Source organism: Oenanthe melanoleuca, chromosome 14, assembly GCF_029582105.1.
Source record: "Oenanthe melanoleuca isolate GR-GAL-2019-014 chromosome 14, OMel1.0, whole genome shotgun sequence".
Classification (NCBI taxonomy): Eukaryota; Metazoa; Chordata; class Aves; order Passeriformes; family Muscicapidae; genus Oenanthe; species Oenanthe melanoleuca.
In genome coordinates this window covers 5,077,246-5,097,341 of record NC_079348.1, presented here as the reverse complement: position 1 = coordinate 5,097,341, position 20,096 = coordinate 5,077,246, and the positions used below count along the sequence as shown (strand labels likewise).

The following is a 20,096-nucleotide window of genomic DNA, read 5'->3' as shown; positions in this document are numbered from 1 at the left end:
GCAGGAGCAAAGGACCCATCGGCCTTTTGAGCTCTGGCTATAAATAGCCGGGAGGAACAGAGAGGAACAGCATGCCCTGGCCATGGGAAGGGAGGCTCTGCTGCTCCGGGTGCCAGCACAGCTCAGTGTCCTGTCAGTGGGTGCCTTATGGAGCAGGGAAGAGGGAAGGGCCAGGGTGGTGATTCCCCAGGCAGAAAGAGGAATGTACATGTGGTTCCCCCTTTAATAATCAATGAGTCTGTGAATGTTTCCAAAGGTTTCCTCTCCTGTGCCAATTTACAGAGCACGTGAGTTGTTCCAGCTCACGCTCCAAGCCTGGCTTTGTTTGAGCTGCAGCTCTGGAGATCTCTTGAGAGTCTGCCAAGAGACAATAGTCAGACTAACACTGGTCTTTGGGCCAGCCCAACTGCCAGGGATCATTCTTCTTTACTCTGTGCCCTTCTCCTCCATCTAGGAGAGTCCATCAGCTTGGATTGTGCTCCTGTGCTCTGCACAACCTCCAGCTGATGGGACAGTGAGCAGAGCACGAGGAGAGGGGAGAGGGGCAGGAGATGTCATCTGTGCCTGGGACTGAGCAGAGCTCTCTGTGTGGGGGATCTGCCCTGGTTTAATTTGCATCTGTTTGTTCAGATGGCCCAAGCTCCTGTGCGAGCATGTTCAGTCTTTAGAGGGGACCTGGCTGACCTCTTCCTGGCCAACTTCAGACCAAGAAAATAAAAGCACCTGCGTGTGCCTTGGGGTGGGTGTGAAGTGGTGGTGTCATTTAGACCAGCACAGGAAAAACTCTTACAGAAGAACTAATCACATCAAAACCCTGTTAGCAATCTCAGAAAACAAAACACCTTTTATTCCTGGGGGGAGTTGCTGTTTCTCTGAGACAGCAACAGCTTGGGGTGAGGAAGGCTGGAAGCAAAGCTGGCCCAAGGCAGCCCAGCCTAATTGTCCTCCCACCGCCAGCGATGAGGGGACGATTCCCCTTTGGACAGTTTTCTGGAACTCAGCTTCCTCCGCAAGGAGGAAAATTTATCTCCAAGAACTTTGCGTAGGCCGGTGCTGTCCCTAGCAAAGGGCAGGTCCTTCCTCATGGCAGGCAGCTGGCCTGTAAACATTTCCCACTTAGCCAGGGCATCCACTGTCTCATCCACTTGAGCCAGTTCCTCCTCAGAGACGTTCCTCTCCAGGGCAGCAATGCACATCTCCAGCCACAGCTCGTAATCCTTGATGGTGTCGGTGTGCACGGGGGGCCGGGGCTGGGGCTGGGGCTGGGGCTGGCTGGGAGCCTCGGGCAGCGAGCTCGGCTGCTCGTCCTGCTCCAGCTCGGGCCCCAGCGACACGCCCTGGCTGCAGGTGTCGGGGCTCAGCGGCTCCGACAGCGATGTCACCGCCTCGGAGTCGTTCTCGCAGCACATCCCGGAGTCGGAGCTGAGCGGGGGCATGTCCTCTGAGGCCGACAGCTCTGCTGACTCCTGCCTTGGCCACGTGGACAGCACGGTCTGTGTCCAAGCATAGAGCTTCTGTGGTGAGAGAGAAAGGTTTTGTTGTGGAGCATTTCCCAGTGTTTGCCAGGTAAACCTGTTTATCTTGGGTGGCTCAGCTGCAGCTGCCATGGTCCTCTCTGCCAGACAATGGGTTCAGACAGCTCCTGGTGACCCTACAAAGCAGGAGCTTTCTCTTGTCCCATTTTCTTGGGCTGTGGCAGAGCTGCCTCCAGTCAGATGTGGACTTTATCTGCCCTGTTATTGAAGGTGGTAGGAGAAAAGTGCACCATATCACTCCCTGCTCTCCAGGAGAGCCCAACCAATGCCTCTCCAGAGGAAACTGTGTCATTATAAAACCTCTGGAGACAGTGGTGAAGAATTGTGTTTCATCATGTTAATGCCTGTGGTAACATGCATTTTATTCCCAAGCATGGCTGTTCCCCTCCCAAGCTGAAATGAACAAGTGGGAAAGCTGGCTCTAGGAAAGAATAAATGAAAGGAAAATGTCTGAGACAATTTCCTTTTTAAATATTAACTGCCACAATGAGGCATATGACAGGTTGCTCCTGGCACATTTGTTCCTTATGCTTTAGGGAATGAACCACAGTACTCCAGTCATCCCTGGGTAAAAGGTGATCTCATCGGCCTTGTTTCCAGTGTTGAGGGTTTTTTGTGTGTGTTTTTCAGTTTTTCGCACTCCTGTGGCCTATATCTACACCTATACCTTCTGTAGCTCCCAGTGATCCATTTGCAGAGTCCCCAGTTGCTCAGCAGTGCCAGGATTAGCCTGGGCTGTCCCCGTGGTGTGCCAGGCACGGAGCTGGATCCGTCCCTGCTCAGCTCGGGAGAGCTGCAGTGTTTGAGGAGCAGGCAGAAGATTCCCAGCCCTGTGGAGCTCCCTTCCCTCACAGTCCCCCACTGTTCCCTCCCCCTTCCCTCCTCTATTGCTCTCTCTTTAGGCAAGTGACAGAAAGGATAAAGAGCTCAAATTGAGTGGGTGGGAGAAATCAGCCCTGCTTCTCATTTCAGTCTGAGCATGGAGCCTGGGGGAAGAATTTTGTACAGGAATAAAATGGACTCTTTCAGCTTAGCTAATCCACCCTGCCCCCTCCCTCTGGGACAAGAAAAATTGTAAAGGGACAACTTTTCTCCTGCCTTGTCCCACCTCCAGTGGCCCTTCCCTCCCTCTGGGTTTATCCAACAAAGGCAGTGCCAGAAGCTGCAGTGGGAGCTGGGCTAGTGAAGGGGACAGCAAAGCTACTGGAAAGCTGCAAGCAGCCCATGATTTTGTAATGGCTCTAAATTCCCAAGAATAGAAATCTGGGAAGGAATCCCAATTGCTTCTTAGTCCAATTCCCAAGAAGACAAAAGGCTGTGGAGATGTGGATTTTCCAGCAGTACTTTTGGGTCATTTGAGGCAAAAAAAGGGGATGATTGATTCAGGATCATTACCTGAATTCCCAGAATCTCTTCAGTCTCTCTCATCCTTTGGGTGGCTTATTCATTTGAACTTTGGGTGGGTTTGAAGGGCTGCAGCCTCTTATGTTCTCCTGTTTAACCAGGAAGGAATGAGCTCTGTGTGGGTTTTGTTTACCTGCAGGCAAGAGCAGCTGAAGTGGATGTCCTTCCCAAGGATGTCACTAAGACCTGCTGTCTGTGTGTGTGTGGCCACTGCAAACTCATCCAGCCACCACATGAGGACAGCCTGGGATGCTGCACAAGCAGCAGGTGGAAATGTGGAAATGTTGATTGTGGTGGGGAAACACCAGGACAATTAACTTGCTTCCAGTTTTCAAGATGACTCATGCTGGAATAAGCAGCTGGAATAAAAAATGGAGTGTGGTTCTGAGTGCAACTCAGATAAATGGGCTGAGGGGCTCTTTCTGCTGCATAAGGACTGATTTCCTGCCCCACGTGCTCCTCTGCCCCAAACCATGTCTCAGTTGCAGATCTGAGCAGTGTTACCTGCTGCTGCTGAGGCACAGCTTGGTTCTGGCATTTCCTGTGGTTGTTATGAGTGTCTGAAGCTGTTTTGTGGCAGGTGGGGATCTGTGATAGTTTTCCAAGAGGAAATGTGACTTCAGACTTGCACTTAACATGCTTGGCAAGTTAACTTTGCCCTCTGTTATTGTCTCGAGCTGCTTTCTGCTCTCTTTTGTCAGGTTCCTTAACTATTTAATTCATCTCTGGCATTTATATCTCCTCTCAACATTATGGCAAAGCCTCTTACAGACATTATCACAGCTCTCTTACACCAGCTTCTACTGTATCTCATTGAGCTTTGCCTTCTCAAGGAAGCAGATGTGACATTTGGCAAGTGCATCATTCCTTCAGGTTTGTGTTCCCTGTCATCAGAGGATGCTGAGCCAATTACAGTATTTGCTGCAGGTGCAAAGGCAAAAATGTTTCTAAAAAATATTAATGCAGTTGGCTTTTATCTTCTAGAAAGCACTGGCTGGATGCTGACAGGCTGGGTGTTTAAAGAAAGCAGAATTTATTCTTCTGGTGGTCTGGGCAATTTAGACACCTTTCAGACAGAAGTAGTGACCAAACAGAGAAGGATCTGGCAGCACCACAGGTAAGTAGGAAAACCACAAAAAATGTGTGTTTCCCCACACTCTTTGCCATGCTTCTGTGTATCTGATTCCACACTGAATGAAAATAGAGGCATCTCCTTTCTCATTCTCCTCCTATCTTGTTACAAATACAACCCACAGACTTTAAAATAGGCAGCCATGGAAAATCCTGCCTGATATGTGTCAGACAGGAATCACAACCAGGGAGAAGATGGGTGCTAAATGAGAACATTATTTCTATTCCCCCAACCATTTGCCTACTGAATCCTGCTTTTTAGACAGCAGAGGTAGAAAACCCTTTCAAGAGCTAAGGGTGTGTTAGCACTGTTCCAAATCTGTCTAAATGTGGTGTCAGCAGTGATATTGGTGGGAGAGAAGAGACAAAAGATGAGTCTGGGACCCTCCACATATTTGGGGTAATAATTTGGGTTCCTTTCTCATAAATCTAAACAGAGGAACTGCAGCAAAGTACACACATACTGTTTCCTCCCTGTTCCCAGCAGCCCCAGAGAGGCAAAAATCCAGGGTGGCACGGGAAAGGGCATAGCTGTGGGAATCCCTGCACTCACTGCTGCTCCTGCTTGCAGTGTGCCTGCCCTCCCCACCTCATTCTTGGGAGTAGGAAAGTGTGGTTGGACTGTGGCAGTGTCCCTGGGGAAGAGCCAAAAGCCCTGGAGCTTGTGCAAAGTGCTTCGTTGGTCAGAGCATGTATAGAACACCAGTGTTCAGGTGTGAGCTGCACCTTGCACTGAGAGCTCCTGCCATCTCCGCACCTCAGTGCTGGGCTTTGGGCGGAGCCACCCCATCCCTGCCCTGCTCCAGGCGGGGCTGGGGCTCACCCACCCTGTAGCGCTCGATGAGTTTGAAGCCCACGACGTGCTGCAGCTTCCTCAGGCAGATGGGGCAGGGCTCCAGGGGCCGCAGCAGCGCCTCCTCCAGGCTCAGGGCGCCCTGCATGATGCACTGCAGCCAGCGGCACCTCCCCAGCCCCATCAGCTGGCAGATCTCGTGGCAGGTCACCTTTCAGGGAAGAAAAGATCACACAGTGCATGGTCATTCCTGTTTCTGCTGCCCCCCCTCTTCCTGCTCTGCTGCTCCACCTTCCCTGCTCCCTGCAATCTGACCCAGCTCTTGCTCAGCAGTGGCACTCCTCCAGCCTGGGCTTTTCCAGGGTGATAGGAGAGCCTGGTTGCCTCTTCCCAGCTCCATGTTTGTGTTGTGGAGAAGGAGGGGTGGGTGTGGGTGACAGCAGTGCTGCTGCTGCTCTTCCCCAAGGACAATGTGGTCTTTGGAGATTTTTTGTTGTTTTAGAGGGTTTTTTTTTAAGGAGGAAAACCAGTCCTAGTGGGGCCTGAAAAGAGCAACACAGCATGTGTGAGAAATGTGCAAGAAGCTGTTGGCAATAACAGATCTGGGTCCTTCCAGAACAGACTCCATTAGCTTTTGTGCCAAAGCAAAAAACTGAGATGGAGTCAGCTGGCCAAGCATGACTGCCTTGGGAATTGGCAACCGTGGAAAAGCTGAGGATGGAGGATTGCTCTCCTTCTCCCATTCCCACTTAATATCATTTGAAATTTTTACAGGAAGAGACCTCAAACTAGAAAATCCTGAGCAAATACCAGGGGAGCAAAGGCAAATGGCTTGGAAGGTGCTGGTGTGACTGCTCTGTGTGGGCCATCTTTGGGAGGAACACTGGAAGCAGAGCTGGCAGATGTTGGGATGAGGGAGGACAGCACTCATGAAGAAGATGTGTTGGAGGTGAGGACAGTTTAAAGGCATCTGCACATAGATAGAAGTGCAGACTTGGCTGAGGTATTATTCTCATCCATCCTGGTCTGGCACAGGGACCCCTCCCCTCACAGATGCCAGTGTCTGGGGAGGACAGTCGCCCTTGCAGCCATCCATTAGTTACACACACTTCCACCAGATATTCTGATTAACCTCCAAATACTGTATCAGCCCTGCTGGGCCTGACAAGAAAAATACTCAGGATTACCCAAGCAGGAGCCTGAAATATTTAACCCTACACAAGAAGAAACACAGGGTGCAGGAGGTTGCTGGTCCTACCTTACAGCACTGGACCATCTCCTGGGCACTGAACTGCAAGGTCTGGTCTCTGCCCTCCTTGCTGACTTCACACAGCTCTTCCTTCTGCCTGGGTGGGTTCAAGCTGCTACAGCCAGCCTGGGGAAAATCCCCAGAAAACCTGGCAAAGCTGCAGACTCCCACTTCTGTGAAGAGAGGGGAGTACAAGTCAGGCATCTGCTCTTTTACAACTGTCTCTCACCTTAGGCAGCATGAAAATACAGCTGTGGGAGGACAGTCCAGCTGAGCACACAGAGTGTTATGAGAACCATTCCCCAAAAGGTTTCTATCACTTCAGTTACCTCTGCCAGGATCAGGAGCCCTGGTCCCCTTAATTTCACACTGGGAAAACCTACTTCCTCTTACCAGGATGTTAAGGATAAGATTTGGCTGTTCCAGTCTCACAGGGAAGGGCTTTTTGGTACTGTACTGCCTTATTCACACACTGTGCTAGATCACCATGGGACACCAATCCCACCTTGTCCTGGCAGGAATTTGCTGAATGTGAAGCTCCAGGTCTCACATGGGTAAAGGTCCAGCAGGGTAAGTCCAAGGACACACAGGGCATCCATGGGCTTGTTGTTCTTCAGGAAATTCAGGATCCCATCTGGACAAATACAAGAGAAATATTCATTTAAATGAAGAATCCCTGGAAGGCACAGAGCCAGAACTTCTGCTGCTGGTGGGGAGGAGGATGTAATCCAAGCCCACAGGCAGGCAGAGATGCTGGATTCATCATCTCAGGTGGAGAACCACGGCTGTGTAGCCCATCCCTGAAATCAGAGAAGACTTTGGAAGTGGTGTTGAGCAGAGAGTCAAAGCAAAGCAGAGATGCTGATGAATTCAGTACTAACCCATGGAAATGAGCACCTGGGAGCAGAATTTCCCTACAGGCATCTCAGAACTGAGCTGGAGCAGCCCCAGGGCTGCAGTGCTGGATCTGTGCTGAGCATGTTCTGCCCATGGTACCTGCAAACATCTCATTCCAGGTGGATGTTTGTGTAGTGAGAGTTTGGCAGATGGAAAACCCAGTCCCCTGGGGAGCTGTGTGACACTTGAACTCAAATTTCCTATCATGAAAAGCCTGTTCTCCCCCTGCACCACCCAGGCCAGTAATTTACTTTGGCTCTGGACAGGGGATGGGAGAGCTCAGACTGCACCAAATCAAGAGAGCCTTCCTGCAGAGCTGATCCAACCACTTTGCAGAGCTGCACCTAAACATAATAGCACTGAAAAATACAAACAGCAGAGGAAAATATGATGAAAGTCTTTGTTTTTTATTCCTGTTTCCAGCCTCAAAGTGTTGGGCTTTCCATGGGAACAGGATTTCTGCCTTTTCACTCCCTTCCTCACCCCCTCCCAGCTCAGGCAATGCAGGGCTGTGTCAGGCATTTCCTAAGGGAGAGCTGGTGCCCGTGTGCCAGGCTGTGCCTGTGGGCTCCTGCTGGCAGCTCCTTCCTCACCTGCGTGCAGCTGCACCCTGTCCGAGTCCCGGCTGGGGCGGAAGCAGCAGTGGATGGAGGAGACGGGGATGGAGGGAAGGCACTTCACACGCAGACCCAGGAAGAAAGACTCCACACAGCTCTGGAGGGAGTCCAGCAGCGAGAGCCCTGCAGGCCCTTCGATTAAATCTGGGGAGAGAAGCTCTGTTAGCAGTCCCTTAGGGCCAGGGTGAACATTTGGGTCTGAAGGGGTTGTGTAGCACTTGCCACAGCAGCTAGGGAAGGGGCAGGCTGGTTTATTCTGGAGTTCACTGCTCACTCTGGGATATGGTGGATACCTCTGGATGGTTATGGACATACATAAGAGAGGGTTTTCTTTCTGAGAGGTTGCTCAAGGCATTAGTAAGCTCTCATTAGCAGAGCAGATGTGCTGGAAGGTTGTCTCCTGTTTAAGTTGTGCAGTATGATTAACGTGGGAATGGGTGGCTGTGTTTAATGAACCATCAGAGACAGACCTCCAGAAATGCTGGTTTTTCCAGCATTGTTTCATACTTTTATATACATATATGCATAAATTCATAGCAAGCCTCACCCAGGGGCACACGTAACCATTTATATGGCAGGTCTGCCGCCATGGCTTGTGGCTCTGGACTGGGGGCATGTCAGAGCCTCGCCTGTTACACTTGTCCTTGCTACAGCCATTGCATTTGCAGGTGATTCCTCAGGAAGGGGGCCAGCAGCCCTCAACACCACCCACCCCCCTGCTGTGTCCCTCCAGGCAGCCCAGCGAGGATCCCCCATTACCTATAGGCTGCAGGTAAATGTGCTTTCGGCAGAAGTTCTGCTTCCTCCTCAGCATGGCGTGGTAGAAGGTCTCGAAGTCCTCGGGGGCATCGGGGTGGCTGAGCAGCCAGTCGAAGGCGGTGCGGATGAGCAGTGTGCAGAACAGCGTGCGCTGCGGGTTGTAGGCCTCGGACAGGAACAGCTTCTCCGCCCTGGAGAAGGCCTTGGCATAGAGCTCCTGCAGCGCGGGGTCCGTGGAGATGAGCGCGTCCTTCAGAGCGCGGGGCCCGAAGCTGAACTCCTGCGCCGGCTTGCACTGCAGCATGGCGGGGCTCCGGCCTGCGGGGGACAGGGCCATGAACAACTACTGCAGGGGGACAGGGCCATGAACACCCACTGCAGCATGGCGGGGCTCTGGCCTGCAGGGGACAGGGCCATGAACAACACTGCAGGGAGACAGGGCCATGAACACCCAGTGCAGCATGGCGGGGCTCCGGCCTGCGGGGGACAGGGCCATGAACACCCAGTGCAGCATGGCGGGGCTCCGGCCTGCGGGGGACAGGGCCATGAACACCCACTGCAGAGGAGGACACAGCCATCAACACCCGGCGTTGCCAGGCACAAGAAATTGCCTCACTCTTGGCCCTCAGCAGTGTGCGCCAATATCCCGGTTGTGGGGTTTGTGGGGTGCTACAAACACTGCACACTGGATGGTGTAGGGTTTGTGGGGTGCTGCCTGGTGTCTGGAGTAAACCAGATGGCTTGACTGGCCTGGGGGTTTTTGGTGCACTATCTTGAGGCCTCAATAGGATGGGAAAGACCTCTGAGTGTTGTGTAACTGGTTGCACTGGACCTTGAAGGATGTGAAAAGCTGGTGCTCCTATTTGCTTAGGATAAACCACAATCCTTGGAATAAGTTCATGTCAGGAACCAAAAGGTTGATATTGGTCTTCATCTGTCGATCAGAAGCCTAAACTTCTGACTTACCTGACACCAGTGCAAGCAGCTGTTCTCTGGTGACAATTTCCTCAAACACCTTTTAATCCTGGGTATTATCCCAGGGCCTCTGCTGGCTCCCAGTGCTGTTGTCAGGCTGCAGGATCTGGGGAGGTTTGCCCAGCAAAGGTGGGATTTGCTGTGAGGCTCACGTGTGCTGATAGTGCCTCTCCAGCAGGACACGCTCGGGCCCATTGCCAGCGTGTCCCTTTGTAAGCAGCTTCATGTCACACTGTGTTAGCATCAGCAACGCTGGGGATGATGTCAAGTGGTAAATAAAGAGCAAATGAAAGCCTGCAGCATAAAGAAATGAATTTGGAGCATCCTGGAAATATCTTCTCCAGGGTCATTTCTAAGGCTGGTGTTCCCCAAAACTGCAGAAGTCAAGCACCTATTTCCTAGTTTATGCACTTGGGTAGGTGCCAGTGAACACCTTGGGGAGAGGGAAGAAAAAGAGGAAACAAAGCACAGCCTCCATGACTAATCCATGTCTGGGTTTTTCCTTTCTGTAAGGAGACCATGCCAAGCAGAACTGGAGCATTTTGGACCAGTGCTTTGGGCTTTTTGCCTACCACAGGTAAGTGCTCCACCTGCTCACAGCAGAATGAGAAATTCAGGGGATATATCAACAAAAGCCCAGGGTTTCTAGGAATAAATGTTACCTTCTTCTAGGCAAGTTCATAGGAACTTAAAAGGAGCCAGAAAAGCTTTCTGAGTGGACACCAAATGCATCAGCTGCTGACCATCAATGCTCTTGCAGCAGCATACAATCACAGAAAAGGAGATTAAATATTTTAAGGAGGAACTGGTTAAGTCTATAATTTAAGTAGGTCTGCAGCCTAGTTCTGCCAGGTAAGTGGCACTCAGTGGCCCCTGAGGACAGCAATATGATTAAGAAAATTCAATATTTAAAAAAAGTAGTACCAACATGAGCCAAAGCCTCTCCTCAGTTATGCAGAGGTGGTTTGCACTGTAAGAGGAAAGTGGCAGCCCATTAAAATTAACACTGCATTGCTTCTCATCTAACCCTTGGGAAGAGCTGTGTATATATTGGTAGTCCTTAAAAGGGCTCATGTAGTGTGATCTTTTTTGTCTCTATGGGTGTGTAGCTTGGAGAGGGAGTGGATAAGTAGTTTTCTTTCATTTTTGCAAGCTTTGTATTTCGCTTGCATTGAAGACTGACAGCATGTGGCATGGGGTGATCTGAAGTGCTACAAGGACCCTAATCCAGTGAAAGTTGAGAAGAAAAATCTGTGCTACTTCCTCAGCTCTTCTTGCTGTCCAAAATTATCCAAATTTCTCCAGCTGGTTTTTACAGGGAGGAGCAAGAGTTTGTGTGAGGTTGCTCTGCACTTGGTGACCTAAATCTCTACACTTCTGACTTGCTCCAGATTTGGGTGGACAAAGTGAGAGCCTGACCCCAGCAGGTCATCAGGAGTTTTGCCTTGGATTCGGGTGAAGCCTGGCATTTTCCTGATGGACAAGATTTCACTTGTTCTACACAACCCTTAAATACAAGCATCCTTTTCCTGGTACTTTCACTGGGAAACTCCGCTGCCTGCCTAGAGTGCAAGTCAAGAAAGAGACTTTGCACTTGGTCCAGGTCGAGATTGATCATGTTAAAGGAGTTGAATTTAAAAATTTCTGGAAGCATGAGCTGCTTTCATTAATGTTTCAGGCAACAAGTGGAGTGTTGGTCTGGGGAGGAGGAACTGGTTAGAAAATGAATGGATTTTTCTCTGCTAAATGAGAAGCAGCAAAGAGTGGCTCTATGTGAATGGAAATACAATGAGTGCACAGTCTCGTAGTAAGTGTTCCCCCCAGGGTCCCTCGTGGAATATAGTGTGAGCTCAAAGCTATGGGACATACATTGTTTCTCTAGACTTCCTAAAAGGAGACATTCACCCAGCTCCAGACATTCCCAGCTGTGACCATGGGTGTTTTGTGATGTTCCCCATGCCCAAGGGTGCCCATAAGGACTCTTTAGTGGTTCAAAAGCTCAGGCACAGGAATGCATTTGCAGGAATTCAGTCTGGATTGACATGTGCCTCCTTCTCCTGGAGGGTCTGGTTTTTCTTCCAACAAAACAGCAGCAACCCATTACACTCCCCAAATCCAAGACAATTATTTCTCTTTAGTAAGATTTTCTAAAATACTTCATTGGAGAAAATTAATGCTTCAGAAAAATTTTATGGGCCAACTACAGTGGTTGAAAAAAGCAGCCCTTTTACCACATTAGCCACAGTAGAAATTATTTGTCTTAGTCTAATATATGGATATGATGTTTCATTAACTGGAGCAGAGCAACAGGGCTTTATAATTTTTAGCTCTTGTGCTGAGGGTGCCTGGTGTAACTCCCTGAGGCAGTCCCTGAGGAGGAAATTGAGCTTTGGCATGGATAGTTTCACAACTCAGTTTTTAAGATGGGTGGGGATGAAGAAGTGGAAACAGCAGTGCATCTTTCTGCCCTTCAGGTGTTTTGGAAGTCCTGCCTTTAAAGAAGTTCATTTGGCCCCTTGTTCAATGACAAGCTGTAGGACCTGACCAGCAAGTACTGGAGAGGAGAAAGTAACTCCTTTTGTTTTAAAGGCCAATAATTTGTAGTTGCACTTAAGAAATGCTTTAAGCAAAATAATAATGTAGAGATCTGCCGCAAGTGGAGACACTCTCCACATCCACTCCAGTACCACTTTTTACTTTACCATTAGGAAAACATGCTGTCCCCAGTACACATTTTGTTGTTCCATCTCACAGCCATTTGCTAACATTTTAATTGTTCCTAAACCAGGAGCACCTGTGTTGGACCACAAGAAGTCCATGGAGGCTGGACCTGATGATCTGTGAGGTCTTTTCCAACCTCAGTGATTCTGTGATATGAAGGAGCAATGTTCCTGTGTGCAGGATGGAACACCTGCCTGTGCTCTGGCACCTGCAGGATCCAGGGGCAGGGAGGGAGGCTGTGCTGGGAATCTCATCCAGTCCATGGAGATCCTCCTCTTTTCTCTGTTATTTGCATATTTCATATCGTCCATCATCACCTCCACACAGTGCAGAGGATACACAAAAAACCCAAAGGTTTTGGCACCTGCTCCTTGTCTGCTCCTGGCTTCAGCCTTTTCCAGGATTAAGTTGTAGGACCCAGTTGAGTTGGTGCTCCACAAGGCAGGAGCTTCAACATGCTCCCTGAGTCTGGCTTTCAGCACCACTCAGAGGTTTCAGATCAGATTGGGCACATTACACAAATCTGTTTACTATGGAATCTGACAGATTTTATTTTTGTGGTGAGTGTTTTCACAAGAAACGCCCCAAAATCCAGGCTCAGCACATGACATTTGAGCAGTCTGTACACTCCCTTTCCCACAGTAACCTGTTAATGTGCTCCATGTGCAATTCAGGTTACTCATAAATAATTCTCTTTGCAAATCAGACATGTATAAATTATTCTCTGTAATTGAAAATTACCTATGAATTATTCTGTTTGTAATTCATAGATATGTCATTTATTCTCTAATTTATTGACATTGCTTTCTTGGATAGATATGCCTGGGGCTGACAGCAACAGGGTGATTCTCATACAGTGTGAGTTTATTTGGAATATTCTGACTAGACAGGGATGGTCTTGTGTGCAGAAATTCCATGTCCAGAAATGGCACTTAGTGTATTACAGATTTATCTGGTATTATATAGAATGTGACCCTAACATTGAAGAGATTATATTTTTTTAAGCTGGTCATTCTATAGTTATTTATTTTATAAGCCAACTTGTAAGTAATTTCTAGCTCTGACTCCCCCACAGGCACTGCAGATATACAGAAGGAGATTCCCTCTGTTCTCTTCCCCTCTCAGCTCTTGTGAAGTATTTGGAGGCAAACTGACTTAACCCAGCTCTTTGGATGTCAGAGGGACATTAGCAGGGTCTCTTAACACTGATTAATTACCTCTGCTAGGTGCTGTACTGTAAACAAGCAGTGATAGTGCAGAAAATTCATCGCCAGTCAACAGAAATGAAAAGCCCAGAGCAAACATAACGAGCAGAGACTAATTATCAACACATGCTCCAGTTGCTTAATAGCTCTTTCCCTGAGACTTGCACTCAGTGTCTGCTACTGCTGCTCCAGGATCAGCCTCTCCTTCCCAGAATTGCACCAATGACAGCCTGAAAGCAATTTTCTCAATTTATTTGTTGACATGTATAGAAAGAGATTTTTCTTGACTGAGAAGCTCTGCTCCAAATAAAATTCTCACTATCCAGCTCCTTTCTCAAGGAGCTCAACACAGCCCCTCACACAGACCCAGGCTTTGCCTGCTGAGTAGGTTCAGCTCCTGGGGTCACACCAAATCTGTTTGGCCAGGTTCAGACCTGGTTTTGAGACACTCAGCAGTTTTCAGAATCAATCCCCTCTGCTCACAGAGAAAATCCACTCTGGACCTTCTCAGCCCTCTATTTGCACCTCCATGGAGCTCTGGCATCCTCTGTCCACTTGGCATTAAGTGGCCACAAAGCACTGAGTCAGATCTGTGTGTGTTCCAGCCCATAAACTCAGATAAAGCCTTCTGGCCTCACGCAGCACCCAAAAATATTTATGTGTAATGTCTCTAGATATGTCTGTGGCTCAGAAACAGATGGTCTCGAGAAGAGTCATTCCTGGTGCTGTGGAAACCTTCAGGGATTCACACGTGTGTTCATCAGGAGGAGAATCTGCCTGTCCTATTGGAACTGTGATTGATGTGTTACTGCTGCAAGACTCAATCCTGGGAGTTGGTCTTCCCAGGAATCTGCCTCATTAATTAACTTGGACTGCTGGACAAGTTAGATGGACAGCTCAACAATATGCAAAAAAGGTTTGCAAGGTGAAAGACAAGATTTGTAAAGGTCATTAAATACCTAAGATGGAGGCAGATACCTCCATTTGTCCTTATTTAAATATTCTTCTTTAAGTGTTCTTAAGTATTTAAGAACACATACACATCCACTTTGCCCTTGATTTTGTTTTATGTTAAAACCTGCTCTCTCAGTACACTGTGCTTCATTTTAATATGTACTGAGGACATACATTATTCCTTGATTCAGCCTTCTCTTCTGCAGATTTTATTTATTCTATGCTCGTACAAAGCGCTACCCTATTTTTCAGCGCCTGCTATTTGAGGCTCTCTAAGTGTCACACAAACATTCATGAACTTCACTGTGCTACCCTCCAGAAAGTAAGCTGGCAGTATGTGCCTTTCCCCCTTCTCCCCCTCATCACCCATTTATTCACCATTTTCAGAGTTTTCTCTGTTCATTTGAGTCTGGTTCCACTGCCTGTGATGCTTCTCCCGTGCACACATGTGATGAAGGGCTGGCTGTGTTCTCCTTCCCTGGCTCTGACATGAAATAATCCTCCACAATCCATGTCTGCGTGCTGTGCACTTGCTAACCAGAGAGCCAAAAGCACCGAGCAGCATCTATCAGAGCCGTACAACAAACGTAGCACTGCAGAGATACCCGAGCTCTAATCACTCACAGCTCCAGGCACTTTGCTCTTCATCATACTTGTCTAGACAGACTAAATGGTCTCTGCGCGACAACCCCGGTGCTAGCCAGGAAAGCGGCTGCGTTTTCCATACGGATGAACTCCCGAGCAGGTATGGCTCGGGGTGGGTATTCCCCGGAGCACGGGCGGTGGAAAAGTGCCTCATCCCCCGGTGAAAAGGCACGGGAACGCGGTGCCTCCTCCTCCCAACACATCAAGTGCTGTTTAAATGGTGCCGCCAGGTCGGGGATGTTTGTGGGCATTTCACAGCCCAGAAGGAAGGGGCTCCAAGCTATCACTGCAGCCAGCATGTCTGGGGGGGACAACGACGGACCGAAACCCAGGATTTCGTAGGGGCCGGCTGTACCCTGGGCACCAGCCAGCGCTGGCGGCCGGAGGGCTGCTGCGTACGAGGCATGTTCTGGAAAGGCTGCAGAAGCAGGTGCTGCTCCTGGGACACCTGAACACCCCCGGCCCCGCTGATGGGCAAAAGGATGCTGGTTCCCGGTGCGGGAATAACACCGGTGGGTGTGTAGGGAGGGAACAAGTTCCCCAGCACTCTGGGACGATGCACCAAGCACGAACACCGAGCTCAGCCCCCGACACCGCAAACCTCCGGGAGGGTGCAGCAGGAGTGCCCGGACAGAACCCCTGGAGCCCGTGGGAATGATGCCCGGGGCGCAGTCCCTAATCCCCTTCGGGAGATGCCCCGAGCGCGGTCGCCAGCCCCCGGAGAGGATGCCCTAAAGCGTGACCCGCCGCCACCGCGGGAGGATGCCCCGAATGCACCCACTCTCACCCGCGGAGCGATGCCGGGGCCGGGGAAGCGCTGCCCACCCCGGGAGATCCCCGAGCGCGGCCACCCTCACCCCGGAGCGGTGCCCGTCACCCCGGGGGCGATGCCCATCACCCCGGGAGATGCCCCAGCCCCCGGGGCCGCCCGGACCCCCCTTCCCTCCTGACCCTGCCCTCCCACTTTGGGGCGACCCCGCGACCCCCGCGATGTGCCCGGAGGACAGGACGGGACTCACCGCCCGCCGGGCCGGGGCTGCGGAGCCGGGAGGAGCGGCAGGGCCGGGGCACCCGCTCGGGCTGGCGAGGCGGAGCGGAGCCCGGCAGCGGCGGCGGCGGCGGCAGGAGGAGCAGCAGCAGCAGCAGGAGGAGGAGGAGGAGGAGGAAGAAAAGGGGGAGCAAAGGGGGGCTCGGCCCCGGCGCCGGGAGCCCGCGGGATTCGCCGAGCGGCCGCCGGAGCCGCCTCCTGCCGGGAGAGGGGCAACCCCCGGGGGGCGCCCGCGGGGAGAGGGCGGGACCGGGGACACCGGGACAGGGACAGGGAGAGGACACAGGGACAGGGACAGGGACAGGGACAGGGACAGGGACAGGGACAGGGACAGGACACGGTGATAGGGATAGAAACAGGGGGCAGGGAGACTGGAAAAGGGTCAGGGACACGATGCGGAGGGGATGCGGGGTCCAGGAGAGAACACGGGTTGGAGGGACAGGAGATGGAGTGCGGGAAGAGCAGGGGGCGCAGAGGGACACGGGGACTGGGACGGGACACGGATAGCGGGAGGGGACACGGGGTGCAGAGGGGACACGGGGTGCGGGGGCAGGACGGGCCCGGGAGCGGCGGTGGCAGCGGCGGGTCCCGCTCGGCTGCCGGAGCCCGGCAGCGCCCGCAGCCCCGTTTGGGGAAGCGCGTTCCCGAAAGGGCCGGGGCTGAGCAGAGAGGCAGTGCCGGGGGTGGAAACCCTTTAATCTGTGCTCTAATGAGAGCTGGGCCAGGAGCGGCTGTCTGGGGACTGGTAGTGCCGGTGGCTGGTGCCATCCCCGCCCTGCCAGCCGTGTTTGCATTCGCCTTGATGCCTCGCTCCCACATGACCCGGACGCATCACTGTGTCCCAGGATGTCCTTTAATTCGGGAATATTATCTGTTCTTGGAAAGGTTAATTACATGAAAGGAGTGGATCTCTGTTCCCATTTCTTCATGGCTTCATTTATTCTGCCTTTCATGTTTTGATCCTCTTCAGTGCTTTGATCCCTCATTTCTGCCATCCCTGGATGGGAGGAAAAAGGAATACCTTGGCTGGGACCCAAGCATGTCCCTAAGTGACATAAACGGAAATTATGAAGGAGAAAAAAAAGTATTTTACAGCCTCATGAGCTGTAGCAGTGCTGGCAGCCCAAACGCCATCTGCACACCCAGCACAACCACGGGCCCTGCAAGGGCCAGCAGAACTCCTGCTGGAGTCATGGTGGCCAAGGGAATGGGCAGATGACCTCGTGCCATGCTGCAGGATTAGCAAGCACCAGGATGAGACCATCCCTGCTGCAGCCTGCGTGCCTGGGACCTGCATTGCTCTGAAGGCACTGGCAGCATCACTGGTGAAAAATTGCCCTAATTTGCTGCTCTCATAATCAGGCCAAGGCGAAGCAGCAGCTTCTCCTGGCAGCAGAGGCTGCTCATGAATCTTCCTTGTGGGAAACCTTGCTGAGATTCAGCCTGTGAGAAGGGCAGGAGGGAATCCTGAGGCCTTGCAATAGCATCTTCTTCCACTTCAGTTGCAACCCAAAGCACGGGAGATGCCCTCTGCACTGTTTTAATTGGTTGCTGCTTGTAATGAGACTTTATTTGTATTAATTACTTAAATTATGTATTTATGAGTTGCTCTGAGTACACCATCAACATGTTTAAAACCATAACAAGCCTCAAAGAGTCAGCTCCTACATGAGGGAAACTGTGAACTGGAAAACCAAACACACTGATACAGTCTGCTCCCAAAATGCACAATTATTTTTTTGTTAAACCCATTGTAAACTTAATAAGTAGTAGTTGGCTTAGCTGCCAGCCCACTGACTGACCAGCACAGGTAAACAGGACTGGTGTTGTTGTTAAATGTTCTCATAATGATGCATTTATCCTGGGCAGGCACAGGAGCAGGTGGGCAGTCCTTGCCCAGCAGAGCTGGCAGTGAGGGAGATGGAGGCAGGGACAGAGAAGTGATGAGGAAGGAGGCAAGTGGTTTTATTAAGACAGGATCAGTAGAAAAGGAAGAGAAAATGGAGCAGGAGGTGGTCAAAACTCAGATGAGAAGACAACCAGGAGTTGGAGAGAGCAGTATATCAGAGGACTGGGGATTTGGGGCCAAGGAGGGAGCAGGAGGGCACTGGGACAGCTGCACTCAGCATTCGCTCAGCTGCGACCAGAGCTGCTCACAGCACAGAGTGGTGCTCACCACAAGTGCCCTTTATCTGCAGTGATCAGCAGCAGCCACCACTCTGCTCTGAAATCAACTGTTTGTGCAGAGCTGTGTTTCCTGGAGTGGTCACAACCCGTGTCCTCCAACAGGAGGATGTAAAATACGGGGGCACGTGCCTTGGGCAGGGGACTGCTGGAAACTTCATGGGGCAGCACATCCTCAGGGAGCCAACAAGAAGCAGAACGGAAAAAATCCCAAAACTCCTGCCTGAGACTGGAATTTAGGCAACTCTAGCTATTTAGCTGAAGAAATTTGTATTGATACACAAATAGCTCAATGGGGAGAAAAGGCAGGTACCCACAAGCTATGTAAGCCAGAGAGAAGAGACAGCCCAAACCCACAGCTGCAGGCTGCAGCCAGACCAATTGAAATGAGAAAATAGGCATTAATTTTTTAAAGAATGAAGTTGATTAGCTGCTGGAACAAATTACTGAGGAAAGTGAAAGTCTTCTCATGTGATAGTATTTTCTATTCAAGATAAGATGCCTTTCCCCAAGTGGGCTTCAGCCAAGCAAATGTTCCTGTGCTCAGCAGAGCAAGGATGGGGTGAAATGTGGTGGTCTCTGCTCTGAGAAGTGAAGAGGTGACTTTGTGTCCCTGCCTTGATTTTAGGAAATGAATTGAAGGCTGTGCTGTTGGCATAGATTTCTAAACCCCTCCTGGATGGTGCTCCTAATTTCAGTTTGTGCTGCTACCACAAAGCATAAATGCATACAAGCAAACTTTCTGAAGTTTGGACCCTTGAGCAGCCCAGAGAGAGCAGAGTGGGTTCAGCCTGTGTTGTCTCTCTGCTGGTCAGTCACAAAACCCTGACCTACATTTGGGGAGCACTGTAGAACTAGCACCAATTACTTTGATGTTGGTCCTAAAGCAATTGCAGCCATATCTGGTCTCCCCTTTGGACTGTGTTGTGCACAAGAAGGAGAATTAGGGAATGCCCACACACACAAAAAAAGTAGCTGCTTCTATGGGCATGAGTAGAGTACAAAATTTGCTAGGAGGAACAGGCTCAAAATCAAAGGGTGGGATCTACATGTTAATGGTGATGGAGAGGAGGAGAAACAGGACTGACTGGTTTGCACAGGAGATTGAGAGTTCCCATCCTGAGAGGTTCTGGGAGGATGTAACACCTGTCTGGGGTCAGGTTTGCTAGCTTTGCAAGCTGAAGGTCTGGTGGTGTGGTTCTGGTAGAGGGTCTGAGGCAGGAGATAAGGAGTTATTAAAGTAGGATTTCACCTGCAACTGGGGAGTCTGAGGGACCTCATCTGACAACACTATAGGAGGTTTTTCTTCCTCACTGAATCAGTTGATCTGGCTCCCTGCCACCCATCAGAGGGTGTGGAAGGGGGATGAAATGTTCCTTGTCTCCTCCACTGATACCATGAAAATGCAGTGCATTGTGCTGGTGCTGTGGAAAGGCCCCTCCTTTTCCCAGCTGCTGTCCTGCATTGGGCAGTGCCATCCCAGTCCTGTGCCAGGACATGCCCTGCCATGCTGCCTCGTGCCCCATCCATCACCCTTTCCAAAAACCCTACAGACAAACCTCGTGGAGGTGTGGATGAGCAGCCCTGAGTGTGGCACTCATGGATTTCCAGGATTCCCTTGAGAAACCCGAGGTAGCTGGGACTGGCAGCAGTGAAGGACAGCTTCCTTCCCTCTGCAGGAGGTGGCAGAAGAGAAGCAGAGAGCAGCAGGCACCTTCTGGTAGGTGATGGAGTGGGAGCATCAGTGTCCCTGAGGCAGAGCCAGACCAGCAAAACTGTCCCTCTCTGCTGTGTCCTGGCACAGTCCAGGCTCTGTTGGCAGCTCAGGGAGGAGTTTTAATGAAAACAAATGTTTGGCTGGTGTTACTGTAGTGCCACAGACTTCAAGGAGCAAACAGAGAGCCCAGCCCCTCTTTGATTAGTGAGTGCAATCTGCTGCTACAGCTGATGCTGGAGGAGAAGATAAGAGAGAGAAAAAG

At 50.8% G+C, this 20,096-nt stretch overlaps 1 protein-coding gene and 1 long non-coding RNA gene across 5 annotated transcripts; one reads left to right on the top strand and one right to left on the bottom strand.

Moving 5' to 3' along the window:
* Nucleotides 1-819: 819 nt before the first annotated feature.
* AMZ1 (archaelysin family metallopeptidase 1) lies at nucleotides 820-16,014 on the bottom strand. Of its 4 annotated transcripts, none has more exons than XM_056503105.1 (7): nucleotides 15,905-16,014; nucleotides 8,386-8,703; nucleotides 7,603-7,770; nucleotides 6,618-6,746; nucleotides 6,122-6,285; nucleotides 4,898-5,074; nucleotides 820-1,514 (listed from the first exon to the last, which is right to left on the bottom strand). In XM_056503105.1, the coding sequence occupies exons 2-7, from the start codon at nucleotides 8,687-8,689 to the stop codon at nucleotides 936-938; spliced, it is 1,521 nt and encodes a 506-aa protein (XP_056359080.1). In that variant the 5' UTR covers nucleotides 8,690-8,703; nucleotides 15,905-16,014; the 3' UTR covers nucleotides 820-935. The 4 variants fall into 4 exon arrangements, with proteins under 4 accessions (XP_056359080.1, XP_056359082.1, XP_056359079.1 ...); XM_056503107.1 differs by lacking the exon at nucleotides 15,905-16,014 and adding an exon at nucleotides 8,762-8,875; XM_056503104.1 differs by lacking the exon at nucleotides 15,905-16,014 and adding an exon at nucleotides 8,837-8,867 and having other exon boundaries at nucleotides 8,386-8,728.
* LOC130259122 (uncharacterized) lies at nucleotides 3,924-7,383 on the top strand. The gene is made up of 3 exons (XR_008841579.1): nucleotides 3,924-4,056; nucleotides 5,638-5,812; nucleotides 6,730-7,383. It is a non-coding gene; the product is annotated as an uncharacterized LOC130259122 (long non-coding RNA).
* Nucleotides 16,015-20,096: the final 4,082 nt, after the last annotated feature.

Bases quoted from the DNA above. Each gene is read 5' to 3' on its own strand.
- AMZ1 (XM_056503104.1), bottom strand. The intron at 6,747-7,602 runs GTGAGGAAGGAG...GTATTTGTCCAG, and splicing joins CAGGGTGCAGCTGCACGCAG to ATGGGATCCTGAATTTCCTG. The intron at 6,286-6,617 runs GTGGGATTGGTG...CTCTCTTCACAG, and splicing joins CAAATTCCTGCCAGGACAAG to AAGTGGGAGTCTGCAGCTTT.